This window comes from Camellia sinensis, chromosome 9, assembly GCF_055761805.1.
Source record: "Camellia sinensis isolate YWXY chromosome 9, ASM5576180v1, whole genome shotgun sequence".
NCBI lineage: Eukaryota > Viridiplantae > Streptophyta > Magnoliopsida > Ericales > Theaceae > Camellia > Camellia sinensis.
The window spans coordinates 33,407,227-33,433,252 of NC_138969.1; the positions used below are offsets into that span (position 1 = coordinate 33,407,227).

Here is a 26,026-nt window from a genome sequence, read left to right on the forward strand (position 1 = left end):
ACCACCCCCACCACCACTCACTCGCTACCACCCCCACCAGCCGCCACCCACTTGCCACCACCACCACCAACCTCCCGTCGTCGCTGCCACCACCACCACCCACTCGCTATCACCCACCACCCGACACCGTCACCTACCCACCCACCACCACCACCACCCACCCGCTACCACCCGCCATCGGCCATTCGCCACCCACCTGCCACCACCACCCCTAACCTCCTGCCGCCACCACCACCACTCACTCGCTACCACCCGCCACCTCACCCACCTACCCACTACCACCACCCACCGGCCACCACCCACCGCCACCACCCACCGCCACCAGCTACCCACCACCCACCATCACCATTTTCCACCACCGTCTTCCGCCGCCACTTGCCGCCACTTGCCATTTCTTACTCTTTTTTATATTTTAAATTTTTTAAAAATATTTTGTCAATTACCAAATGTGTTTGTAGTTTATGTTTTTCTAAAAATAAACAAAAAATAAACAAAAACCAGTTTATAAAGTTTTTGTAAATATAAACTGAAAACGTAAACGTTACCAAACACACCCTATGTATTTGATGTGTCACCAAATTTTTTGAGATTATACAACAAATTCTCTCCAAAAGGTTTAAACAAGAAGAATAATAAAATAAAAAAAAATACTAAAACAATCAAAATTGCTTAAAATATAAGAATAATAAAAACAATAATCTACATTGAAGTCTTTTGGGAAGAGGGTAAAAAGTCAACCTTTAGTTTTTTATCTATTTTGAGTCACATCACCTCTCATATTTTTTACCTACAAAAACACAAAATAGACTAAAAAAAGCTAAAAAGTCAACTTTTTACCAATTTCTCAAAACACTCTATTATATGCTTTCGAAGAAAATCACTGACACCATTGTCAGTAGGACCTTGAATCCGGGTTGATTTCAAAGAGATCGCCCACAGATGTGGAGGAAGAACCAGTCTCTGTTCGGACTGTAGTTGAATTCTCTGTTTGGCTTCTGCTGACATTGTGGTTTTGTTTTTCTTGATGAAATTCTCTCATGGCTTTAAACCTCAAATCTTCAGTATATGAATTCAGGTTTGGGGTTATGTCAGGAAGACTCATTCGGCCTTCAAACATGCTCACTACCTCAGACATTGTAGGCCTAAGCGTCGGAGATCCATCTGTACACAAAAGTGCTATTTTAACCATCCTTTCCGCTTCTTCTTTGTTGACTTCGGGCCCCAGCTTTGGATCGACAAGGTCCAACAAGTTTCCATCTTGTTGCAAGCGGCAAGCCTGTGTATAAGTAACATGTTTCATTTTACAGAGAAAATGAAAAGGAAAAATTCAGAAAAATAAATGATTAACAAGAATGTTCAATGGTTAGTAGCAGGAAACACATACTGGGGTGATGATTCTTATTCAGAAACTCGATTCTACCCTCCTAGGAAGAAACTCACTCCCAATTCTCAAACATGCAAATCTCAAAGGAACAAAAGAAAAACAACTCAAATTTATTCTAATACTTTCTATTTACATAATATTTATTTATCTTGGACAAATTGTAGTTGACATCAATCTTTAATATTTATTCATATTTTAACAAATATTACAAGTAAAAAAAGAAAAAATATTTGTTAAAGTATATTTATATATTTAATATATCAAATATATACACACTCCCATAAGTGCTCACAATCATAGAAACTTCTATACGCCCTCACTCTCTCCCGCCCTTGCTCCCAACCCCGACTGCGCTTAGTGTATCGAAAGTTCAATGCCTGTCATGCAAACATTCAAGCTAGCCTTTGTCCTAGCAAACAGAAAAATATTGAAGACTGATGTATATCAAAATGATCAAGGAATCGAAGTAGTTAAGTACCCAATCCAGCAGACAGAAGCAATCGATATTTGGGATGTAACTGTTATTGTTCTTTCCGCTAACAATTTCCAAAGTCACAACCCCAAAGCTATAAACATCTGCCTTGTCGGTCAAGTAACCCCAAAGTGCATATTCCGGGGCCATATATCCTCTGCAAATCACAATTTTGATGTCTTATTCAACATCCAAAAGTCACTCATTTATAGCATTTAACCATGTTTAGGGTACAAAATAAAAGACAGTCTATTTGGAAAGGGCAATGCGACTTACATAGTTCCAGCAACTCGAGTGCTAATGTGGCTTTTTTCATCTTCATTAAGCCTAGCCAATCCAAAGTCGGAAATTTTTGGGTTTAGGTTTTCATCAAGCAACACGTTAGTAGCTTTAATGTCTCTGTGAACAATCTTGAGTCTTGATTCCTCATGTAGAAAAGCTAAACCTCTAGCAATCCCAATGCAAATCTTAAGCCTTGTTGGCCAATCAAGTATCAGTTGGCAGTCAGCTGGATTTGAACATTACACGACACTCCAAACATTGATACAAAACTATATAATTAAGGTTAATAAAAGCATTGTCAGCAATTCTCATATTAAATGTTTGGCAATCAAGAAAACAATAGAACTTACCGAATAAACTATGGGCGAGGCTATTGTTTTCCATGTATTCATACACCAATAACAATTGGTCCTCTTCAATACAACATCCATGAAGCTTAACAAGATTTGGGTGTTGTAAGCAGGAAATCATGCCCATTTCATTCAAAAATTCACGATTTCCTTGATTTGATTTAGAGGAGAGTTGCTTCACTGCAATTACAGTACCATCAGACAATCGACCCTGCACCCAACATTTACTCAGAATCTATGCATACAATCTAAAAAATAAAATGGATTTGTCATGGGCTCAGCTAAAACACCTTATAGACAGGACCAAAACCACCTTCCCCAATCTTGTGTGAAGAATCAAAATTGTCAGTGGCAGTTTTAATCTGCTTCAAAGTAAAAGTACCTGTTTGCAACTCTAGACCATCAAAATCTGTGAAGGAATGATATATATATTATCAGCCTCTAATGCTTTCACTTGTATTTTATGTATCCACTCAAATTTTGGAAATAAAGAAAAATTTCAACACAATCATAATTGGTTTCGGGAAAGGGCGAAAGGAAAAACATAATAGAATTTTAATTTGAACAACCGTAGTACAAAAATCCAGATGTATCTTACAATCTGTTTTTTACCCGGGTCTGACTTTCAACGCACGCATTCTGAGGCAATGGTTGCAATATATTCAAATGAACACATGCATCTAATAATTGAATCAAATGAGAAGTTTTGAATCTCATGACCTTTAATAAGTTCTTGGAAAGTTAAAAAAGTATTGCTGGTGTATTATTAACAGTAGAACAAAGCAACGTTGAGCAGTAAGTACAAGATTTCATCCAGTGCTCACCTTTTCCATTCCTATTTCTGCCTTTCGAATAGCCCTTCCACCAAAGGATACCGACTACTACAAATGTAACGGATATTGCCACAATTCCAATGGTAACATAAACAGCAACCTTCTTTCTGCCATCTGAACAAAATTTGAAATCTGCCCAAAAGAATAAACCCAAGCAAGTACACTAATGAAAAAACAGTCAACATAAACACAACCAAAAAATTTAACAAGGAGACATTCATGTGATAATTTAGGCATAATTCTTAAATATTTTTTCCTAGCATGGCCTCCTGCCACCAAGATATACTCTGTAATAGTCATATAAATGCATAGAACATACTGTCTTGGAATAGAGAACTCAAGAAAAAGCATTAGAAAGTTCAAAGTAAAATCAGAAACATGGATTAATTGTTTGGTGTTGCATAAGGCACTGGCTACTTAGTTCCATAATGACACAATTGCCAGTGTGCCTCAAAATAATGTATTCCAGGAAACCGTACTTTGAACTATATATTTATACATAGAGAATATAACTCACAATATAAGAAAACAGAAAGAGAAAAAATTACTTACTAGGATTAACCGAAATAGCTGATATTAAGGGGCCATAATCACCTCTATCGGGAATACGTGTAGTCCCCTTGCCAGCCCAGTAAAATCGAATCTCCAAAATATTATCTGTCACACTGGCATTAAATTGTTTTGTTACTTGCTTTTGAACCCCACCAGCCTCATCTTCAATATTGAAATCCTTCCTAACTATTTTTTCCTGACCAAAAACAAAATTAAAAATAAGAAATTTTGTCACACCCCAAATCCAGGCATGACCGGCCGTGGCCCACAGGGACTAAGCCCAAGGCACACGTAAGCCTTAAACACAAATCCATAATCACATTGAACAACTATACAATAGTCCAATAATAAATAATCAAAACTCAATCCAGAGACATGCCACAATTATAAACTGCAAAACCAACCGTAATCAATACTATTTAAACTTATGGGATATAAACAGCCCACATATCAATATAATCCTAAGTGAACCTCAATAAGAATAAAAAGAAATATGCACAAACTTGACATAACAATCTAAAACAAAATAAATAAACGTCCTAGAGGTCCATGCAATTGAGTCCCCACTATGCCACAAGTCCACTCTAAGTCCTTCTAACACCTGGAAATGATAAACAACTAAATCAGCTGATAGTTCAGTGAGTAGCAACATGGATAATATATACAGTTTTGAAAACAGGGATCAATTTCAAAATAAGATATATATCACAAAAACTAGATTGGCATACAATTTGGTAAAGAGAATCTGTTTCAAAAAGAAGGTTCCACAGTTCAACAGTTAAAATACTTATGTCTCTCAAGAACATGATAAATGACATTTTCCACTTAAAACAGATTACAACATGAACACCAATAATTTTATGGGTACCACAAAATAACAAGTAACATGCCACACAATTCTCAAGGCTATAAGCCCCGTTGGATCCAATACCGAACTAAGAGTCATCTTTAGGGTGGCAACCTGGGCCTTTTCTCTAAGACAATCCGATTGAAGGTCACCTAGCTTAACCTAGGTCTTTTCCTTACAATCGTTGAGCACTAGAGTCATCACGGCCCAACCCGGATCTGTTCCCTAGTGGCCAGAGTCACCACACACAGTGGAATAATTTCCCTGAACTAAAATACACAAATGGTCCCGATAATCAATACACATCAGTTTCGCAAAATATGGTAGTTCACAATTATAAGTATGAGACCAAAAACAAATAGTTTACAGTATGCCAAGTTTACACATATTTCAGAAATAATTTAATTCCATTGATAATATAATAGATTATCAAAACAGTTAAGTCCTGAAACAACAATTTAATTTTTTCAACAGTTCAGGGTAGGGGAACATTTATAAAAATATGTAACATGAAACTACTCACCTGGAAAAGAAATAATGTAATCCTCAAATAGAGTATAAAAGTCCAACCAGTGCCCTGAACTAAGGCCTCGTTTGGCAAGAGGCTGTTTTAGCCAATTAGCCAAAAAGTTACTAAATTAGCCAAAAAGCCAACAACCCATACCAAAAAGTCAAAGATTCTCTTTTCTCTCTACTTTTTGCACATCTTTTCGTAATTAGCCAAAAAGTCATCCCAAACATACAAGTTTTTTTTACCTACCTTTTTAGCCAAATAGCCAAAAAGTTACTAAATTAGCCTGTTCCCAAACGAGGCCTAAGTATAAAAACTACACGTCACTACTAATTTAAAAATACTGAAAAATAGGAACTAAGTAACCTCAACTAAAGCGCACTAACATGGCTCAACCCAACTCACCGTTATTCTTAAATATTACCTAAGTTCATGTTCTTCAAGGTCTAAAATCACCGAAGACATGGGTTCAAATCGAAACTTAATTAAAAGTAACTTTAAGACAAAACAGAATTTTAAACAAGTTTTCCCGATCTATTCGCTAACTTTGAAAATTAAAAACCCACTCCACGCTATTCGAAAAATTCCAAAACCCTCCAGATATCAACTAATATATCCTAAATTTCAAACCGAATTGGTTTCACTTGATTTGCTTATTAAAATAATTATTTACAACTAATAATATCCAAACAGGTTGTTTTCTGCAGCACTTTAAAGAAATTAATGGTTCTCTTAGTATACACAAGTAATCAATGCAAGGCCAAAAATTTACGAAACTAGACTCGTAACCGGTTCTAATGACCCTAATTTGATAATTTTCGGATTTATACCCAAAGAGAATGACACTCCCGAACTTACTGTTTTAAACCAGTTTTCTGGACAGATTTGAACGCATTAGTTTATATGGATTTTGACTCCCAAAAATTATTAAAAAATTCAGATATGAAATTCAATATGTAATTAATCTACTGTAAAAATTTCAGTTTAAAATTCATCATCTTACTATGTTTTCTTTATTTTTAAAGTTTGTGATTTTAGAATCAAAATTTCCATCCACCATTGTAACCCAAAACTTCCCATCACCAACCTCTAGCTTCACACCACCGTCCATCATCCACACAAAACAATGACTTCAGCAACTCAATGATTACCATGGTCTTAGTTAAAGAAAACAACATACATGCTTGTATATAAAAATATTTACCTGCACAATTCCTTTTTCCTTCTTTAATTTCCTTCACAAAAGACACTTTCCTCTCTCTTTTCTTATATCTCGCGGCTGCTGCTAGGGTTGTTTAGAAAAGAATTGATATCTCTCGGGTTGTTTAGAAAAGAATTGATATCTCACCATTAGGGTTTTATCCTCTTATAAATTTTCAAATTGAGCCCTTACTAACTATATTATTATTATTTAAATATTTACTTGATTTGTATATTCGGGTTCTCACAAATTTGATTGTGAATTTATTATAACTTGATAAAATGTTTATAGACATAATAAAATTACCTGAATATGAATATCAAATATCCGCCTCCCAAGACTGCTATATGTCTCGTTTGTAAATTGTATTTCCGCGAAGTGCAGAGTAACAGTGTAATTCCCATTTTCTAAACAGTACCCAAAGTAAGTGAGTGAAAGCGGAGAAAGGCGCGCCGTACTATACAATTCAGAGACGTTTGTCGATGACACAGCTTTAATAAATCGTGCATTAAGGTAATCATTATCATCCATGAAGTCCCCAGTGCTACTGAAACCCCAGTAACTATTTATACTTCTATAATATTTCGCTGCACCACCTTCAACTTTTGCATCTCCTTCATACACAACCTTTCTATTATTTTCTTTCATGGTTAAATCATTTCCACCACAATTAACATGTATAGAACACCCATCTGCCACAAATAATTAAAAGGGGGGAAAATGTAAATAATAACATCATACAAGCTCATCTACAGCATTTAACAAAGACAAACAAAATAACTCATAATTGTTAGGATGGCATAAAGTTGACGCTCAATCACTATGGCACTATTTTTTTTCCAAGAGACCTTAATTGTGATCTTGAGCTTTTGGTTACATGGTATGATGGTATTTAGTTCCTACTGGACAGTTGTATTATTGATAACATTTCAGATCTCTAATTTGGAATTTTTTAATCTAAATGATTCTCAGAGTCAATGAAAAAAATAAAAGAAAAGGTTGTGTCAAGTTAGAGAGCATATAAAGTAGCACCAGCAGGATTAAAAAATTCATGGCATTACTTTTATAATCTATAGCAAAGGTTAAACCAAAGTTCAAATTACTATCAGAAACATGGATTAAGTGAATCCACTTCTTTTCGGTAACAATTCATCATTTAACAGGTCTGGGAGATCTTGTTTTTGAAAGCTTGGAGCTTCGATTTCTGTGTTCTGAAAATAAGGCAGTTCCAAAACTATGCATTACAGTATGAGGAGATTTTGTTCATTACAAAGGAGAAAATTAGGGCATTTGACACAAATGTACTCCAAAAGAGCATACTTACATCTTGGGCAATTGAAATCTTTCATGCATGGAAGAATTCTCTTTCTGTTGCAGAATCAGAAAAACAATAATTAGCATTAAGCAGGAAAAATACCCATAAGCTGAAATCTACTTCTCCTTCAGGTCTTCAAAACATAAGCTAATTATGCAACTTTACAAAACAAGGGAAAATAAATAAAATTATAAAAACAAAAGCATCTTACAAGGGGTTCTCCATTGAAGAGCTTCTAAACAAATTTATGTATAGATTCCTAATAAAAGAAAAAATAAAGAAAATTTGTCAGAACTAAAAAAAAATTGCCATTTAAATGGGAAGTATGTAGGAGGAAGAAAGAAACTAAAATAGAGTAGTCTTACACAGTATCTTGACAAGCAGGCTGATCAGGGCCTCGCCATGTAAAGTTATTGTAGGAAAGATCACTGCTTGCAGTCATTAATATTAGGTGTCTTCATATTGGTAATTATTGTGATATGATGAATTAATAATAAAAGGAAAACCAATTTGAAAAGAGAGAACAAAGATGAGTGTTTATATAAAAGCTTTAGAACCCAAATCGTTTAGGAACATACTATTTTAGTAACTTTTTGGCTTTTGCCTAAATATAAGGTAAAAAAAACTAGTACATTTGGGATGACTTTTTGGCTTTTTACGAAAAAAACGTACAAAAAATATAGAGAAAAGATAATCTTGACTTTTTTGTTATAATTTGATGGTTTTTTGGTTTTTTTAGTGACTTTTTAGCTTTTAGGCTAAAACATAGAGTTGTTAAACGAGGAGTCGATTAAGAAACTCAACTTTCAATTTCTGCATTAATATATAATGAGCACATAACGATAACATCTTATATAAAAAAATAAAAATAAAGCAATATTGCTAGGATGACAAACAGGAATAAATTCCAGGATAGAAAACGATAAGCATGTGGCCCTTGATAGAGAAGAATGAAGAAAAATCCCCAATTGATTGGGCCACAAGGCTAGGCTTGGTTTGGTTTGGTTTTTAATTCAAGACATGATCATGAGGACTTCAAAGAACAAAACTAGTTTTTCAGTGGCTTAGTGCCAGAGTAAAGAAAAATCTAGAAAGAAACAGTCACAGAAAATTTAATCTTTTGTCAATAACAAAGTAATAATAAATCTAGACAAAGTTTCTGACATTTTCCTCATAATATTTCCTACTTGCAATAAAGAAAACCGACAGTAAATAGATCTCAAAGGCGATAGTCGGGATTGAATATCAAGGTGTGATAATTCAGAGAAACTAAGTTAGGTACCCGTTTTATAATTTTTGGAAGGGGAAACTGGGGGGCTGTACCTTGACTTTTCGTGCCCCCTTTCGGAAGCCGAATAACCCTACAGTATCGGACTCCCGCGGTTCTGAATCTGATCTCACAAGTGCAATATGAAATAGATAATCACCAAGAAGTCCCAATTCGACAAATCTTTTGAAAAATCGATTTTAAATCAAATTGCCAAAAATGGACTGCTTTGCCAGATACAAAGTCGCCACCTAAATATTTTTTGGAGATATTTAGGAAACCCATGACTCATGCCAAAGGCCACGTGTCCGTCATCACCAAGATTGTCTCGGCTCGAGAACTTAGGTACGAGAGGGAAATGTCATGAATTGAGCACCTCCGCTCGCCTGATCAAAAGATCGGCCTCTACTAATCATGATATGAATCTTATGTACATTATATGCTCTTGTTCTGGTTTATTAGGCTAGCATTACTATGTGATGCGCACATACACAAGTATAGACTAACTTGCAAGAATTGGAACATTTCGATTCATGTTTGTTTGCAAAATTGTGTTGAATATGTACCACTTGAAAGAGTGTTCTCATATATACGTTGCTCAAATTATTCTAATTCAAACAATTAGCCTTCATCCACAGGCATTCAAGCAATTATAACACTTAAGCAATTAGCCTCATGGCAAACATGCTAAACATGGCAACACTAACACACAAATGCGATATACTAAAATGAGTAAAGGCTTACCTAGTACTCCAAACCAAAATAAACAAACGAGTTTAAAAAAAATGCATGATTCCTAACTATGCAATATGACTAATGCAATACATGCGATATGCAATTTACTAGGCTCAACTACTAATATGACACACGAAGCAATTTGATAACATGCAGTCTAAGCACGTATTCAAAGAAGTATTAACAAGCAATGCGAGTTAGAATGATGAACCGAGTCTCGGTGCATGCAAGACAAGTGGATGCAAAACATGAGATATGCTAAACAAAACGTGATACCCTAAACTAACCATCATAAGCTAGTAAATAAAAAGAAGAAAGACGTAGGGTTGTGTAGACGTCCCCGAACGCCCCCCGGGAGGATGAGGTCTCCCGTTCCGTTCGATATTGGGCTCACTACAGTTCGGACTCTCAAATTGTCACGGTTCTAAATCTGAACCAAAGAGTCCAAATCCGGCAAATCGTTTTGAGAAAACAGATTTTGAAAGAAGTGCCAAACATGGACTGCTTTGCCAGATACAGAGTCGCCACCTAAATGTTTTATTTTGGGAAAATTTAGGAAGCCCTGACTCGTTTGCCTAAGGCCACGTGTCCGTCATCACCAAAGTTGCCTCGGCTCGGGAACTTGGGTACGATTGAGGAAGGTCACTTCGTGAGCACCCCCGCTCGCCCGATCAAAGATTGGCCTCTACTAACCATGATATCTATTTTTGAAAAACATTGTGTGTTCTTATTCCGGTTATTAGCCTAGATTTACTATGTGATGCGCATAGCATACAAGTATAGACTGGATCGCCTGAATTGGAACAAAACATTTCATGTTTGTTTGTTTGAAAATGGTTTGATGGTGCTACCCGCAAGTAGGCTAAGACGTGGATTTGCCACCCTCAGGTGGGCTTAGAAAACATGATTTTGCCACTATCTAGTGGGCTTAAAACATACATTTGATGAATTGTTCCAATTCAAATAACCCAACCTTCACCCACAGGCATTCAGGCAGTTATATCATATAAGCACATAGCCTCATGGTAAGCATGCTATTCATGGCAGTCACTCACACACATGCAAGGATGCTAAAGCATAAAACTTACCGAGTACTCCAAGCCAAAACAGAAGCTAATTAGAAATCCATGCATGATCTTAACTATGCAGAGATGCCTAATGCAACACATGCAAAAATGCAACTATAGCAGGCTCGGCTATTCTAAACATGGCATATGAAATGCTACAGCTAACATGTATTCAACTTGGAATTGAAAATACAATGCAGTTAGTATGATGCGCCGAGCCCGGTGCATGCAAAACAGATGAATGAATGCAAACATGCTATCATACTGTATGCTAATTAAAACATGCCCTAATCTAACCATCATAAGTGGGTAAATAAAATGGAGAAAGACGTGGGGTTGGAAGACATACATCACACACACACACACACTTATTACAACATTGCCCTCGCGCAGAGGGTCCGAATACAATAATATATAGTCCCAAATAAATAATACAGTCCGAATATGTACGAAAATCCTAATTAATTACCAAATTAACTAAGAAAACGATAAACTGACATGCAAGCTAGGGACTGCCTTGACTCCGCCCCGGATGATGAATGATGCATGCCTGGATTGCCTTGCGCGGAAATCCACGGCGATGCCCCGATTAGCCTCTATTTGCAATTTATTCTTGGAATGCGTGCCAAGCCCTGGAAGGCTACTGATTCTTGATTTGCTGCAACAGAGAGCAGGAAAAGGGCGTGGCAATGTATTTTCACAAATGTATGTATGCCTCGATCCTCGTGCCATCAATCACGCATATCGATGCATGATGGCCGAGGAGTCGAATTGCACGACTCAATATAGAATGAATGCATATGAAAACACCATAAGACCTAACTCCATCATGGGCAATCCAGAGTGTTGGTGACAGGGAATTGAGACACGTTCCGTCACTCGAAGTACGAAACGTCCCTCGTTTCTCGTGCTCGGGCTAACTCCTATCCCAAGCACGATGCAATATGCATGATATGCAACTAAGATACAACCTAACATACACAATGTTATGAGATGACATACACGATGCACGAGATAACATGGTGTAAAAATATATGTATTATTGATTAATTGATGTGTTGTGTATATTACAATTACAAGGATTCCTATTATATAGGAGTGTGTTTGGGAGTAGGTGGAGAGTAGGTGAAGTGGAGGTGGTAGTGGTGTAGTGGGTTAGGTTTAGTGGAGTAGGTGAGGTGGTAGTGGTGGTAGGTTTATGGTAAATTCTAACACATGGCATACACAATGCGCTAATATACAACCTAGCATACGCAATGCTGTGAAATGAAATGGCATACACGATGCACGAGATAACATGGCATACACAATGCACTAACATACAACCTAGCATACGCAATGTTGTGAAATGAAATGGCATACACAATGCACGATGGCCTTACACCAACATGAGTGGACCTCAGCCACACTCACATAAGAGGCCATGAGATGAAAAATGAGACACTCGAAATGCGTGCACATATGCACGCAAACCGAGGACCGATCCTAAGGCACGAATGCCACTCTACCAAGACATGGCAAGGCACGAAATATGGCATACGAACATGCAAGTTTCAGCGCTGAAATATGATGCAAAACAGCCCCGAAACATGGAAACATGACACCCGATGCATGGAATGAGACCCGAAATGCAAAACTAGGCACACACAATGGCCTATAGCTATACAAAGCATGCATTATTTGAACATGAAGTGTGAAGACAGATTCAAGGCAGTCCCAAAACAAGCATATTTACAGTTTTAAGCAAGGCCAAACAATGAACACAAATAGGACTAAGCTAGCATGCAAAAATGGCCCCGTAAGAGAGGTAATGAAGCAAATAGCAGCTGCTGGCCCTAAATGGCCAAGAGCCCTTCAACAAAGTTGAAGAGGGGCTCAAAATGAAGCACTTCACAGTTTACAACAAGCCACGGATCTAAACACAAACAGGCCTAAAACATTGTGCAAAAAATGGGCCAAAAGGGAGACAAAGAAGCAAGTGGTGGTTTCTGACCTTAAACACAGGAGGGCCCTTCAACAAAGTTGAAGAGGGGCCAAAAACATGGTATTTTACACCACACCCAAAACAGTGCACATGCAAGCCTAAAATATTATGCAAAATAAGGCCTAAAAAGAGGCTTAAACACAAAGTGTAAAAGGGGAGCCTCAAACAGCAAAAGTCCCTTGATAAAACATGAAGAGGGGGTCAAAATAAGGCCATTTACAGTTCGGACCAAAGCCTAAAAAAATAAGCACAAGGGGCTAACAAATCATGCAAAAATATGGCCAAAAGTGAGATAAAGAGGTAAGTGACAGATGGAAGCCTCAAACAGTGAAGAGCCCTTCAACAATGTTGAAGAAGGGCTCAAAATAAGCCACTTTACAGTTTATCTCGGAGCCCTGAAATGCTTAAAAACAGAGCTAACATATCATGCAAGAATAGGCCCTAAAAGAGAGGTAAAGAACAAAGGGGGAGAAGAAGACTTCAAACAGCAAAAAGTTCTTAATCAAACATGAAGATGACCTCAAAATATGATCTTTTTTAGTTTGGATCGAAGTCCAAAAATACTTGCAAGTAAAGCTAAACAATCATGCAAAAAAGTGCAAGTTTAAGGGAAATAGGGACTCACCCTTGAAGAACAACTTTCCAGCAGCTTTTAGTCTGAAATCTGAGCTTTCAACCTCTTCAAATGTCCTCCAAGGTACTGAAATGAGTAATGGAGGTGATAGGCTAGGGGTTGTAGTGTAAAAATGGTCCAAGAACAAAGGGTTTTGGAGCTTGGAAGAGAGGGAGAGGGAGGTTGTGTGTATAATGCTTCAAACAATTTTTTGTGACCTTCAAAACAGAGCTGGAGGGTCAGGTTTTATAGAGGGAGAAGTGGAGAAAAAAGGGGGGAAAATGAAATTCAAATTTCCCCCCAAAATAGGCCTAAAAGAGAGTTAAAGAGGCAAGTGATAGTAGGAGATCTCAAACCGAAGAGAGCCCTTCAACAAAGTTGAAGAGGAGCTCCAAACAAGACACTTTGTAGTTTATGACCAGCCAAGAAAATAAACAAAAGTAGGCCTAAAATAACATGCAAAAATAGGCCTAAAAAAGAGTTAAAGAAGCAAGTGGTAGCTGGGGTTCTCAAACAGCAAAAGGTCCTTAATCAAACATGAAAAGGAGCTCAAAATATGACTATTTACAGTTTGGGTCGGAGCCCAAAAACGCTTGCAAGCAAGGCTTAGATATAGAGCAAGATAGGAACAAAAAAGAGGGAAAAGAAGCTTACCCTTGAAGACCAATGGACCAACAGGTCTTCGTCTGAGAAATGGTGCTCCCAAGCTCTGAAAAACAGCTCTAAGTTGTTGGAATGGATGGTGGTCGGGTGTATACCAAAAACCGGGGCAAACGGAGGTGGTTAAGCGGTCCCGAACCGAGGCACACGGCCGTCGGCTCCGAAAAACCGAAAACCGGACTCCAAACGGGAAAAATGGCCTACGACCACGAAACGTAGCCTACGGCCACTGAGAGATGATCTATGAGACCTCTCCCTCCCTTCGGGAAGAGAAAACAGAGAAAACAGAGCCTGGTTCGCAAACCGAGGCAAGACACAAAAGATCCCGGAAGTCCGGAGGCAAGGCTCGCGGCCGAGACTCTGAAACTTCTGAACGAGTACAATATGCACCATCACCAAGCGCTCAATCGGTGACGTCTGAGTCTTAAGGTCGGTCAAAAATGAGGTGTCTACAAGTTGGAAGACATACACATTATTACAATATTGTGCTCTCACGAAGGAGAGTCCAAATAAACTAACTAGATAACTAATTACCTAGCTATTACAACAACAAATAAATAATTTAGCTAAACTACTCAATTAATTATTACAAACCGAATTAATTAACTAATCTAGCTAATTAAAATAATTACAACATGAGACGAATTAGCTATTCTAACTAATTAATTACAAAGCCACTATTTTAAGCACAACACTAATATACTTATAACACGGATCCCGAGGATCAATGGAAGGTTCATGCATGAATGTGGTTTCCACCCGAAAAAGCCAAAAACACTCATGAATGTAGTTTCCAACAGGGGTGTAGGGTTTGAAAGGCTCAAAGCTGTAGCATTTCGCTGAGGACTTCGAGCACTTGACAAGCATATACACTCATCATTGGATTTGCAAGCAATGACGTCCAAGTCGTAAGGGCGGTCAAAAATGGGGGATCTACAGGGGCATTTGGGATAATGCATTGTGAATGATGATTCTACAAGAAAGTTTTGTTCTTTTTATTACCAAATGTAGTTGATTAATTTGCTAACATTTATACGCCGGCTACTAATTTTGTTCAACAAGATCACAAAGACTAAAAAAGTGCAATGAGTTGCGACTCAACTTGCTGAACTACACGCACACAAATTCCTGAAAATCAGCATTCAAGATAAAAACATACATACTAAATCCATCCTTCAAGATTGAATCTGGTACATTTCCCCTTAGTATGTTGCCGCTCAAAAACCTATTCAAAGCAACACATAGTTAATAAACTACATACCAGAGTATGATATTGATGACAGTGAAATAATGCATGAGGTTAACAATTCTAGGTCAAAATAATTTAATAAAAAAACTGTTGGAAGCCAATAGGAAATTAAATGTAACAAATTCTGTTTCGAGAAACCACTTTGCCTTGTCTTAGTAACTTTTAGATCCATATGAGAAAAAACAAAGTACTGTTTAAAACATAACCAAATGCAACATAAATTTTAGGCTTCATACTTACACAAACTTCAAATTCTTTCCATTTATGTCATTTGGAATTTCTCCCACTAACCTGTTAAAACTGACATCCCTGTCCAAATCACAATACAAAGATATAGTTAACAAGAAAGGGAGAAAGAGCATGTACCATAAAGGCTATTAATGGTCAAGTGTGTTAGATAAAACATTTGTTTATATACAATTTCCAAAGACAGAAACTTTATGGATGCAGGAACAAATGTGGAAGAGTGAGAAGAGGAAAAGTCCTCAACAGAAGCAAATGAAGGAATCATAAAGAAAAGAAAAGAAGAGAAAGAATGGGCCAGCATATGCAGTAATTCCTCCCAAGTACTCGAGACTGAAAGAGAGAACTGAGATGAACTTTAACCTACTACAAAAATGCTAAAAGTGAGCATAAACCTCTTCACCAAAAACTACAATATGAATTGGCCAACTAGGAAACCAAAACATGTTTGGAGCACACTCTGAGAAAGATCAAACAATTCTTCAGTCTTCAACATGTTATAACTTATAATAATTCCATGAACCACATGTAATGCCTTTGTCAATCCAATTTACGCATTACACTTTCAAATTTAGGATGATATAATTTAAAACAACTCCAATTGAAGAGAAAGAACATTAGATTTTTATTTTATTCTTATTTTCTGATGTCAGGCAATATGAGAAGAGCTCCAATTTCCACTTTGTCTGCATCTTTTTTTCAGGGGAAAATAATTTTCTTCATTCAAATCCAAACAACATATATGCATATATATTTAGGCGAGTACAGTACTTTGTTTCAGAAAACCATTACTCCCAAAAAAAAATATATTAGCAAACTAGATATTATGAAAGAGAATATGAGGCGGAAAAAAATGAATATGAGGGAAATAATATACTAGATTGAACTTGAATAAGCAGGCTGTACATATTAACCAAAAGCATGTTAGAAGTATCATATTCATATCTATTTCATGCACCAGACAGACAGATACGTGGTAATTGCACCTGCATCATGTTAGCCTCAACTTTAATGTTCATTTGTATTGATTATTACGTTGTCTATGTTTCTAGGAATTATTTGATTCTTTCTGTTTCTGCTTTCTTTTTTCCAAGAAAAACAAGTGTTTTCAATCTTAAAGAGGGTACATTATTTGATTCTCTTCTTAGAAGCAAGTTGAAGGTCTAGACACTCAACTCATTAGTGGAAGATTACCAAACCAAACCAAGCCTTAAATCTCATCAAATGGGGTCAGCTAAACTCACTAGCAGGAGATTATAAGAAAAAAATATAGCATTTGTTTCGTATTGAGTGCAGTACCATTCTAATTCCAGCCAAAAAAAATTGCTTTGGTTGTGCAATCAATTATACATTGATGAAAACACTGAAAGTCAAATAAAAATGATTCACCAAAGCTTAACATGCTTTACTTACAACATTTGCAGATTCATCATTTTCCAAATATATTTCGGGATTTCACCAGAAATGTTGCAGTTTCTCAAAACCCTAAATACGAAAAAAATGAATAAAATTAAATTCAGGATGAAACTCACCTATACACACGATAAATATTGAACATTATAAATTATATAATCATCAAACATACAATCTTACTAGCCCTGTAGTGTTGCTCAAGGTAGGAAATTCCTGAGCCGTCCCATTTATGTCACTGATTCTCCTAGTCAAAGAGATCACACCATGAGCAATTCCATCTACAGTACACTATCAATCAAATAAATCAACAAAATAAGTAAACCGCCTAAAACTACTTTGTTGCTATAAGAATGTTTTGTACTCACAATTCAGTTAATTGATTCAAGAGGGATATGTTTGATGGAATGGGTCCCTCCAATCCACTTCCATGCATTTCTCTTCATCAACACAAATTAGAATTGAATGGTTATATACAAATAATGGAAAAACCATCACTGCTTTTAGCCGATCTGAAAAGGCACTTTTCGGAAGATCAGAATCTTACAATCTCGTAAGTTGTTTCCAGTTCTGTATGAAATCAGGTATTGCTCCGCTGAAGTTGTTATCATTTATCCTACTGCATTGTGCAAGAAACTGGTGCTGAACTGACACCATCATTGAAATAATATAGGAAATCATAAGATATTGTAGAAGCTTACAAATCAGTCAAATTTATTAGCCCAGCAAATGAAGGTGGCAGATTTCCACTCAATCGATTCGAGGACAATACCCTGAAGTTGCATTAACATGTAGCCAAACAAATGAGTTGGATATTCTTTCATCCTTGACAAATTTGATTCAAGGAGTAAGTGTAAGTAAACAAGGAATGACATGTCTTACAAAGTTTTCAAGTTACTTAGTTTCCCGAGTTCAGGAGGAACACTGCCAGAAAATTGGTTTGCTTCAAGACTCCTGGATCAAAATATCCATTGAGATTGCTAAAACAAAAATAAATAAATAAATAAAATCACTACTACAGTTTCTTAAAAATGTGTGAGCAAAAATGATGCCACTATTGTTGGGATGTAAATATATACCATGCTGTTGAGATTAAGAAAAATAAAAACACATAAAATGAGATAAAAGGCATGCTTGGTCCAGTTTCAGTTCTCAATGGTTTCAAACTTCAATTATCACATTACTCTTCAGAAAGAAAGTTGATAAGCAAAAATTGGAAAACATACAAGTATGTGAGAGTGGAAATATTTCCCAGTCCCATAGGAATTTCCCCTGATAAGCGGTTTACAAGAACAGAGCTGCAAAAAAATTCCACGTTTAATTTTGTGTGAGAAGAAACTTATAACTAGAGAGAGAGAGAGAGAGCTTACATAAAATTCAATTGCATAGAAGCCCATTCATTTGGAATTGTCCCACTAAGGTAATTGTAAGCCAAATCACTACAAATGAGATACAACAGAAATAGATTCAGTATACCAAGATTTTCATTTCGTATCTTAGGAATCACATGTGAAACTAGTGTTAAAACTTTTGAACATCTAGCATGACAATAGCATTTGAAAGATCCTCACATATGTTGGAGGTAGTGAAGCTTCACCAGTTCAGGCGGAAGCACACCAGGAAGACTATAATCTTTAAGCACACTGCAAATTGGGAAAAAAAGAAAAAAGAAAAAAGAAAAAGAAAGTGTAGTGTTAAAGTTCATACATGGTTGCCATTGAGATATTAGTTAGTAAACAATAATATATATTAGCAGATTTGGGGTTTTAAACAAAACTGAAAGGGACTTACTCAAACATTATTATGAACCACTTTTGTCCATTGCTTTATTTTCAAAATTAATTCATCAATAACATCCATTTTCACCTAAAATTTTTTAAAAATCATACGCTATTGACTACTGAGGATGGAGGCACTATCTAAATGGTTGTATTGAAATTCATACTGAGAATGACAATCTGGATGGCACGTTGCATACTTACAATTTCAAAAGGAGAAAACGATCTTATGGCAAGAATAGAACGCAAGTTACGTAACTGGGTAACCCTATATAAGAGTTTCCTTCATTTCAAATATTCTTATTTTTTGTCAAACATAATAGGATAATAACACCCTTGTTTGAGGTTGTATCAGAGGTTGCTCATGGAAAATATAATTTATCGACACTTCTAAGATATGATTCCATATGGAACTTCTGTTTGTATGACAATAAATATTTTGTACAAGCCATATGAGCAGGAGATATTTTTTTGACTGGACATGGGTAGGAGATGTAGAACCACAGAAAACATAATTATGTGTAAGATTTAAAGCAACATCATTTGCTTTAGCAATAAAATGTAGAAATTATACATGCTTACAACATGACAGTAGGTGTCATTCACAAAATTGCATTGGCACTCAATATTGCTCTGGGATCCCGTTGGCGCCTGTGGTGTTACTACCCCAACCATTTTAACTTGGCATGAATCACTGTTGAACTCCCAATAATTTGCACCCATTGTAGTGGCCATTTGCTGGAGAGCAGCCACTAGATAACATATGTGAATGTGTAAAAAATGAACTCGTAAAAATCAGTAATAGGAAAATCAGTATGTTAAAAACTTATACCAAAAGTCATAGTAAGTTGAGTAAACAACCCAACTAACTGCAGATTCTGCTAGTTAAAATTCATTCATAGTAGTCACAGAAAAATAAAGATCAGTTTCACCATTCTTCAAATCTCATCTCAATTGCCACTAGGGAAGTTCAGAAAAACCATTAAAAATATGCAAGGAAGTTCACAGATAATTTAAGAATGACCAATTATAACTTATATGTGACTATGTTCTGTATTATCATTATAATTATCTGAGCTAAATGAAGGCCTATCCCACTATTACATCCGGTTGGCTTGGAAGGTGCGAAAAGAAAAGACATGATTGTGGTCTCCCATCTAGGTGAAAAAGAAAAGAAATGATTGCGTTTTCTCACTATCATGTTTGGATGGGTAAGAAAGGAACGCATGTGAGAGAGGGATATGAGCGAGATTTATTTTTTTTCCTTTGTATTTTAAGAGATAATCTTGGTATTATAAATATTTTACTACCAATCAATTTGTTTATCATCAAATCTCACCACTTTGATAAGAAATGAAATATGCCTAGTAAGAGAATCCTGTTTCTCACCATTTCTCATCCTGTCTCACCATTTCTCAGTCAACTTACAAACCAAACATGAGAAAAGAGTTTACTTTCTCATCATTTTTTCTCATTTCCCACCAAATCATTTTTTATCAGTTTACTTTCACATCCAAATGGAGTGTTAGGAAGTCGGTGATGGCCATCCAAACGGCATAACCAAACTAAATTCTGTTAAAGGCCAAATCAATGAGGGAAAATAACCTCTCTCTCTCTGTCTATTCTTTCTTTGAGTAAGCAATGAAAAGCATAACCAAACTAATAAAATGCCACAAAAGGGAAATCACAGAAAATTGGTGATCAAATTGGACCAAACCTATCCAAAAAACTACGACCAGTTAGAATTTAAAGGTTCCAAACCAATCAACATGCCCTGAAACATGTTAGTATATTCAAGAAAACCAAATCAATTACCAAGTTAATCTGTTATTTTATAAACTAAATGAACCCTTCTTGTTTCTGAGTCGAAACCCTTCACTTCCCAATCACACAACACATTATCTCTATAATTGGAAAAGGGAACAAAATCAGAGAAAAGAAAATCCCTAAACTCAACCTTACAGTCCTCCACTTCGTTCTCGATCAAATCGGAGAAAATAAAATAGAATTTCTAAATCTTTTGTTTCCTGTTGTCTTGATTTTCCACAGACTCAACTCAACTAAACTCAACCCAAAAAAAAAAAAAAAACTCCAAATTTCTATTTTCCACTGCTTTTCTACATTTTCTCGGCACCCAAACAGGGAAAAAAAAGCCAAAACAAAACAAAAAGAAGCAAAAACAAAAACAAAAACAAAAACAAAATGGGAAATCTGTTTACCTTCTTCCTCGGGCAACTTGGACTCCGCAAACTTCAATAACAAGAAGCAACTCAGTGCAAGAATCAAAAACAGAGCAGCCTTTCTGGGGAACATGTTCTTGAAATAACTTATATAAATTATACATATGTGCTTGTATGGAGCATATATATAGACCCATGTAAAGAATCGTCAAGAGAAGAATTGTGAAGGTGAGACCAGAGCTGATCTGAAAAAGTAGAGCTAGAGACAAAATATCCCGAAAGAAAGTGATGTTGAGAAATGGAAATAACGAACTAATGATGGAAGCAAACAGGACCTGGTCAAGTTGGTAGTTGGTGTTTTCTAACTAGTTCAAAAAAAGAAAAAGTGTATTCCATCTCACCCAAAAAGAGTTCTGTCTCTCCATACCAGTAAGCTGTAGTATCCCTACCATTACAAGTACACCCCTCATCATTACAAATACACAGTTACGGCGGTTTGTTCCAAGGATAAGGTTGGATGGGAGAAAATTATTAATACAGAGATTAAAAAATTTATATTTATTTGATAATTGATACTAGCAATAGTTGAAAAAGTCATATTTATTTGATAATCAGTACTAACAATTGTTTCTCTTTATTTTAAGGGATAGGAATGAAATTAATTATTTAAAATTTTACAAATATTCTTATTATATTACTATCAAATTTAAATTTATATTAACTAATAAATGCATTATATATTTTAATATTAAAAATTATATTTTATAAATATTTTTTGGGTACTATTTTATTTTTATAATATAATTTTTTTGGGTATAAATATTATTATTCTATTATATTTTTATATTAAATTATTTTGATATAAAGAATGGTGGGTGAAATAATTAAAAAAATGATAGAGAAAATACCATAATAATCAAGTAGAGTAAGTAAATTAGATAGGATAATAGAGGGTAAAATAATAAATTCTCCTCTAATCCCAAGGAATTGTTTTTGGAAAATTCAATTTCCATACATCAAATGTTCTTTGTGTACATTATTTTTCAAAACACACCCTTAATGAATTTGAAATCTCATTTTTTACTTCATACACAACTTATTCTACCAAAAATGCCCCAATCTCCTTCATTCTTTACACCACCATTACCACTTGCCATCTCCGATCGTCTCTAACCACCACTTCCGGCTGCCGTCTTCCTCTACCATCTCAGCCCAATCTCTACCGCCAACGACCGATAACAGTCCTAATGGCAAGGAGGGAGATAACTTAGGCAATGTGAACCCGAAAGAAAATAAAAATCCTAATTTACAATTGTCGATAGAGATTGAAGAACACTGTTGGTTTTGGTTCCAATTGCCAAAGACTTGATTGCATATTCCAACTTTGAAATCATAGTGCAATTACAAGCCATTGAAGCATTGCAGAGTAAGCATCATCATATATAATATAGGCATTTAATAAGAAATGTGATTTTCTCAACAACCACATCAACAACACCCTTTAATATCCCAATAACTTCAAGGGTCAATAAGCTTATTTTCTCTCAAATATGGATTATTGATTCTTTTTACTTTTTGACACTAATTTTCATACAGTGCAGACATGTTATGATTGCTTCGTTCGCTTCCAATTAATGTTGAATATGATTCTTTATCAAACAATTATTGCATTTATCATAACAATTATTGTTTCCTCTTCAACCAAATCAGATGCTCAATGCGTTCAAACCTATGGAACCAGCCAAACGAATTAGAATCGCGTCTCATATCCCTTCAGGTTCTATAATGGGCGATAACTTAGGGTTCCCATTGGAAAGATGAGGGTATTTCGATATTTTTATTTTAAGACACAAATATAATATAAAAAATATTTATTAAGTATGTAGACAGAGCTAATTTGATGTGTAGAAATAGAATTTCCCATTGTTTTTGGGTGCCTCTATTTACACACCACCTTTCATCTCAAGGCACACCATTAATTAGTTTATTTTTTATTACAATATTAACCTAATGTAAAATGACCACAAAGGACTATGATACACGCCTTATGTAAAATTACCATGAAGGATAATAATGAATACAATACACACCTCTCTTTTGAAACGTTATTTATGCATCTTCTCTATCAAGAACCCAAAAACCCTTATGATGTGTTTGGTTGGGGGATTTGGGGAGGAATTTGGAAAGGAAAATGAAAAAGATAAGTGAAATGTGAATAAACATACCTATATTTCACCTAGTTTCACACATATTTTCCCTTTCCCTTTCCCTTTCCCTTTCCATTTCCAAATCCCCCAACTAAACACAGCATTAAAGAAACAATAAAAAATATACGTATTATTGAAGATTTTGATTAGACTAAATGATAGATGTATTTAGCAATATTGGTTTGGAACAATGGAGCAAGGAAAATGTTAGTTTTTCAAAAAAAAAAATTTTCATTTTCGTGTACTTGCTGAGTGGTAAACCGTTTGTATTGGTTCAGATATCCATATTGGAACAATGTACTCATGTTTGACTATCAACAATCGAACAAGTTCTAATTGTTTGATTTTCTAGTGTCAAACATAGTCTACATGTTCAGTTAATAAGTTTCGAACTTATAGCATTTGTTCGGTTTTCAACAGTCGAACTTTTGAATTTAGCTCGACTCTGTATTTCCAAACACTTATAACAATTTTTTTTTTTGGTTTTTCTAGAACTGTGCATCGATGGAGGGGGTCGTGAACTAGGGGAGAATGGAGTGAAGTCGTCTTTAGCACGAATAGAGACCAGTTTAGACTAGTTTAGATTGGTTCCCAAACCTTTGCGATGACAACGAAACAAAGAACGGAGGGAGACATTGTGTGTGTTTTTGAAGTGGAGGTGTAGAATATGGAAGATTGAAGATTTTTTGTGGGGTGTACGAGTAAGTAAGGGTAAAGATGGAAGATTGTGAGTGGGGTGTGTGAGTAAGGGTAAAGATGGAAGATTGTGGTGCGTATTGAGCAAATTTTTTATTTATCAAATTATTAAAGGTTTGCCTTGAGTAGTGGTGTGCCTTGAGATGAAAGGTGGTATGTAAATAGAGGTACCCATTGTTTTTCTAATACCATCTCCTATGGGGACTACTAATCCCATCTACAAAGGCATATCATAGTCCTGAGGTATTGTGAATCCCCTTCCCCATTTTGCAAACAAACGCAATATTAGTAGATCTCACATCTATCCCTATCAAATCCCATCTTCTATAGCCCAAAACAAACGGATCCTTAACGTTTTCTTATGGGGTATTTGGAATAAACTATATAGGTATACTACTTTTTTTTTTTTTTTTGAATTACAATATCTTTCTATTTTTTTATACATTTTTTCGTAAAAAGTCAAAAAGTACACTTATTTAAATTATTCCAAACAACCCCTTAATATAAATTATTCCTTATAATTTAAAAAATTGCATACCACACTATTAGTTTCCAATAGCATAACAAATGATTTTTTTATTAATAAATTATTAAACCAACTAACAATTTTTAGTTATGTCATAAACAAATTTTTAATTAACAATTCAAGTAATTTTATTATTATATAAGAGAATAGTTAGAATTTTTTTTATATATATATTAATTATGTTAAATAAAAAATACTACTAATGAGATATTTGTAATCTTTATAATCACAATAACAATATATATATATTAAGCACACCTCAGTGGGTCTGTTTGTAATTTATCCAAAATAATTCTATTTCCCCTTCTTGGGAGTTTGACAATTGAAATTTCATACAACAATGTTGATACTTATTTATAAAAATTAAAGTATTTGTATATCTTTTTAATACACATTTTCGTAAAAAAATATATAATTATTTCAAACATGTTAACAAGTGCTTTAAAGATACTCAATAACAACATATATAATAAAAAATAATAAATTTTGTAAATTTAAGGTGGTGTTTGACAAAATTAAATGCTAAATTTTTTAAGTTAAAAAATTATTTGGTAAAAATTTAAGTGCTGAATTAAAATAAGTTGTTTAATATATACAAGATAAAATTTAAATTTTTTTATTTTTTCCCAAATTTTATATTATGGTAATAGTGGAGGTAGTAGTGGCTATGGTGCCAATAATAATGGTGGTTGAAGTGTATATCTAAACTTTTTTAACATTTTTTTATGAATATTTAAAAGGCTCCTAAAAATTATTTCGCCTTAAACCCTTGAAAACTCAGGACCGGCTAAGTTGTACAACAGAGTCTGTATTTTTTGCTGTCACACATGTTTGGTTAATGTTCAAGTAAGGAAACACAATTGATGTCATAGTCATCAATAGTCATCATTGTCATCATCATCAAATAAAAAATATAATAACTGCCAATTGCATTGAAGTTGTGCTGAAAAATTTGAATTAAAATTTACTCTAATAGTTGTGTCTCTTGAGATGAAAGGGTGTGTCATTTTAAAGGGTCACAACCTTTCTGAAGAATTACGGAGAAATCTATAAATTCCATCTCCTTTATTTCAATTTGGATAGAGAATTCGTCATTTCTTTTTCATCTTTGCATTTTTTCTTCATATTTTCCTGAGTCTAATTTTTTTATAAAGAGAGTGCATGCACAACGAAATTCGCTAGACTTGCAATAGTAGTGCTGCTAGTTCAAGACATTGATCGTTATATCCTGGGAGATAGACGTTCATTGAATCCTGAACACCGGTGAAAGGACAAAACTGTCTTAAGGAAAAGTATCACACTCGACTCGATCAGATTTTATTTATTTATGTACTATAAGTTTTGTTACATTATTATGTCGATTTATTTCAGTTTTGACATTGCCCAAAAACTATTTACATATTTTTAAATTATATTTTCTATATAATTTAGTACTATTTTTATAACAAGTTGCTCTACTAAGAATAAAGATTCTCGTTTAACTTAAATGGTAAACTTGCTATCTCCTACTTATTTGTCTTCAAGCCTTTGCCTTGACATGAACACCAAATTGGCTTCATTCATCAGAACTCAAAAGGAAAACATAAATTTGAAAATGTAATTGCAAAAAGTATAATCATTGATATGATTGGTAATGTTAGTAACAGGCAAACATAACTCATATA

General features: G+C 35.1%; 1 protein-coding gene across 11 annotated transcripts; it reads right to left on the reverse strand.

The window, feature by feature from the left end:
• Positions 1-562: 562 nt before the first annotated feature.
• Positions 563-21,456, reverse strand: LOC114297665 (putative LRR receptor-like serine/threonine-protein kinase RFK1). Of its 11 annotated transcripts, none has more exons than XM_028242124.2 (24): positions 20,973-21,456; positions 19,328-19,505; positions 18,547-18,618; positions 18,346-18,414; positions 18,202-18,273; positions 17,858-17,929; positions 17,677-17,748; positions 17,523-17,594; positions 17,344-17,415; positions 17,151-17,213; positions 16,979-17,050; positions 15,563-15,631; positions 15,233-15,298; positions 8,113-8,175; positions 7,959-8,006; positions 7,757-7,800; positions 6,739-7,124; positions 3,874-4,069; positions 3,313-3,453; positions 2,779-2,897; positions 2,489-2,699; positions 2,133-2,364; positions 1,863-2,013; positions 563-1,276 (listed from the first exon to the last, which is right to left on the reverse strand). In XM_028242124.2, the coding sequence occupies exons 1-24, from the start codon at positions 21,064-21,066 to the stop codon at positions 893-895; spliced, it is 3,018 nt and encodes a 1,005-aa protein (XP_028097925.2). In that variant the 5' UTR covers positions 21,067-21,456; the 3' UTR covers positions 563-892. The 11 variants fall into 11 exon arrangements, with proteins under 11 accessions (XP_028097925.2, XP_028097928.2, XP_082742631.1 ...); XM_028242127.2 differs by having other exon boundaries at positions 15,614-15,631; positions 17,151-17,222; XM_082886505.1 differs by having other exon boundaries at positions 2,779-2,870; positions 3,916-4,069; positions 17,151-17,222.
• Between the last annotated feature and the right edge of the window lie 4,570 nt (positions 21,457-26,026).

Excerpts from the sequence above, each read along its gene's own strand:
- LOC114297665 (XM_028242123.2), bottom strand. The coding sequence starts at position 21,066 with ATGTTCCCCAGAAAGGCTGCTCTGTTTTTGATTCTTGCACTGAGTTGC. Across the intron at positions 18,274-18,345 it reads TCTATGCAATTGAATTTTAT|CTCTGTTCTTGTAAACCGCT; the intron begins GTAAGCTCTCTC and ends ATTTTTTTGCAG. Across the intron at positions 15,299-15,562 it reads GGAAAGAATTTGAAGTTTGT|GTTTTTGAGCGGCAACATAC; the intron begins GTAAGTATGAAG and ends TGCTTTGAATAG.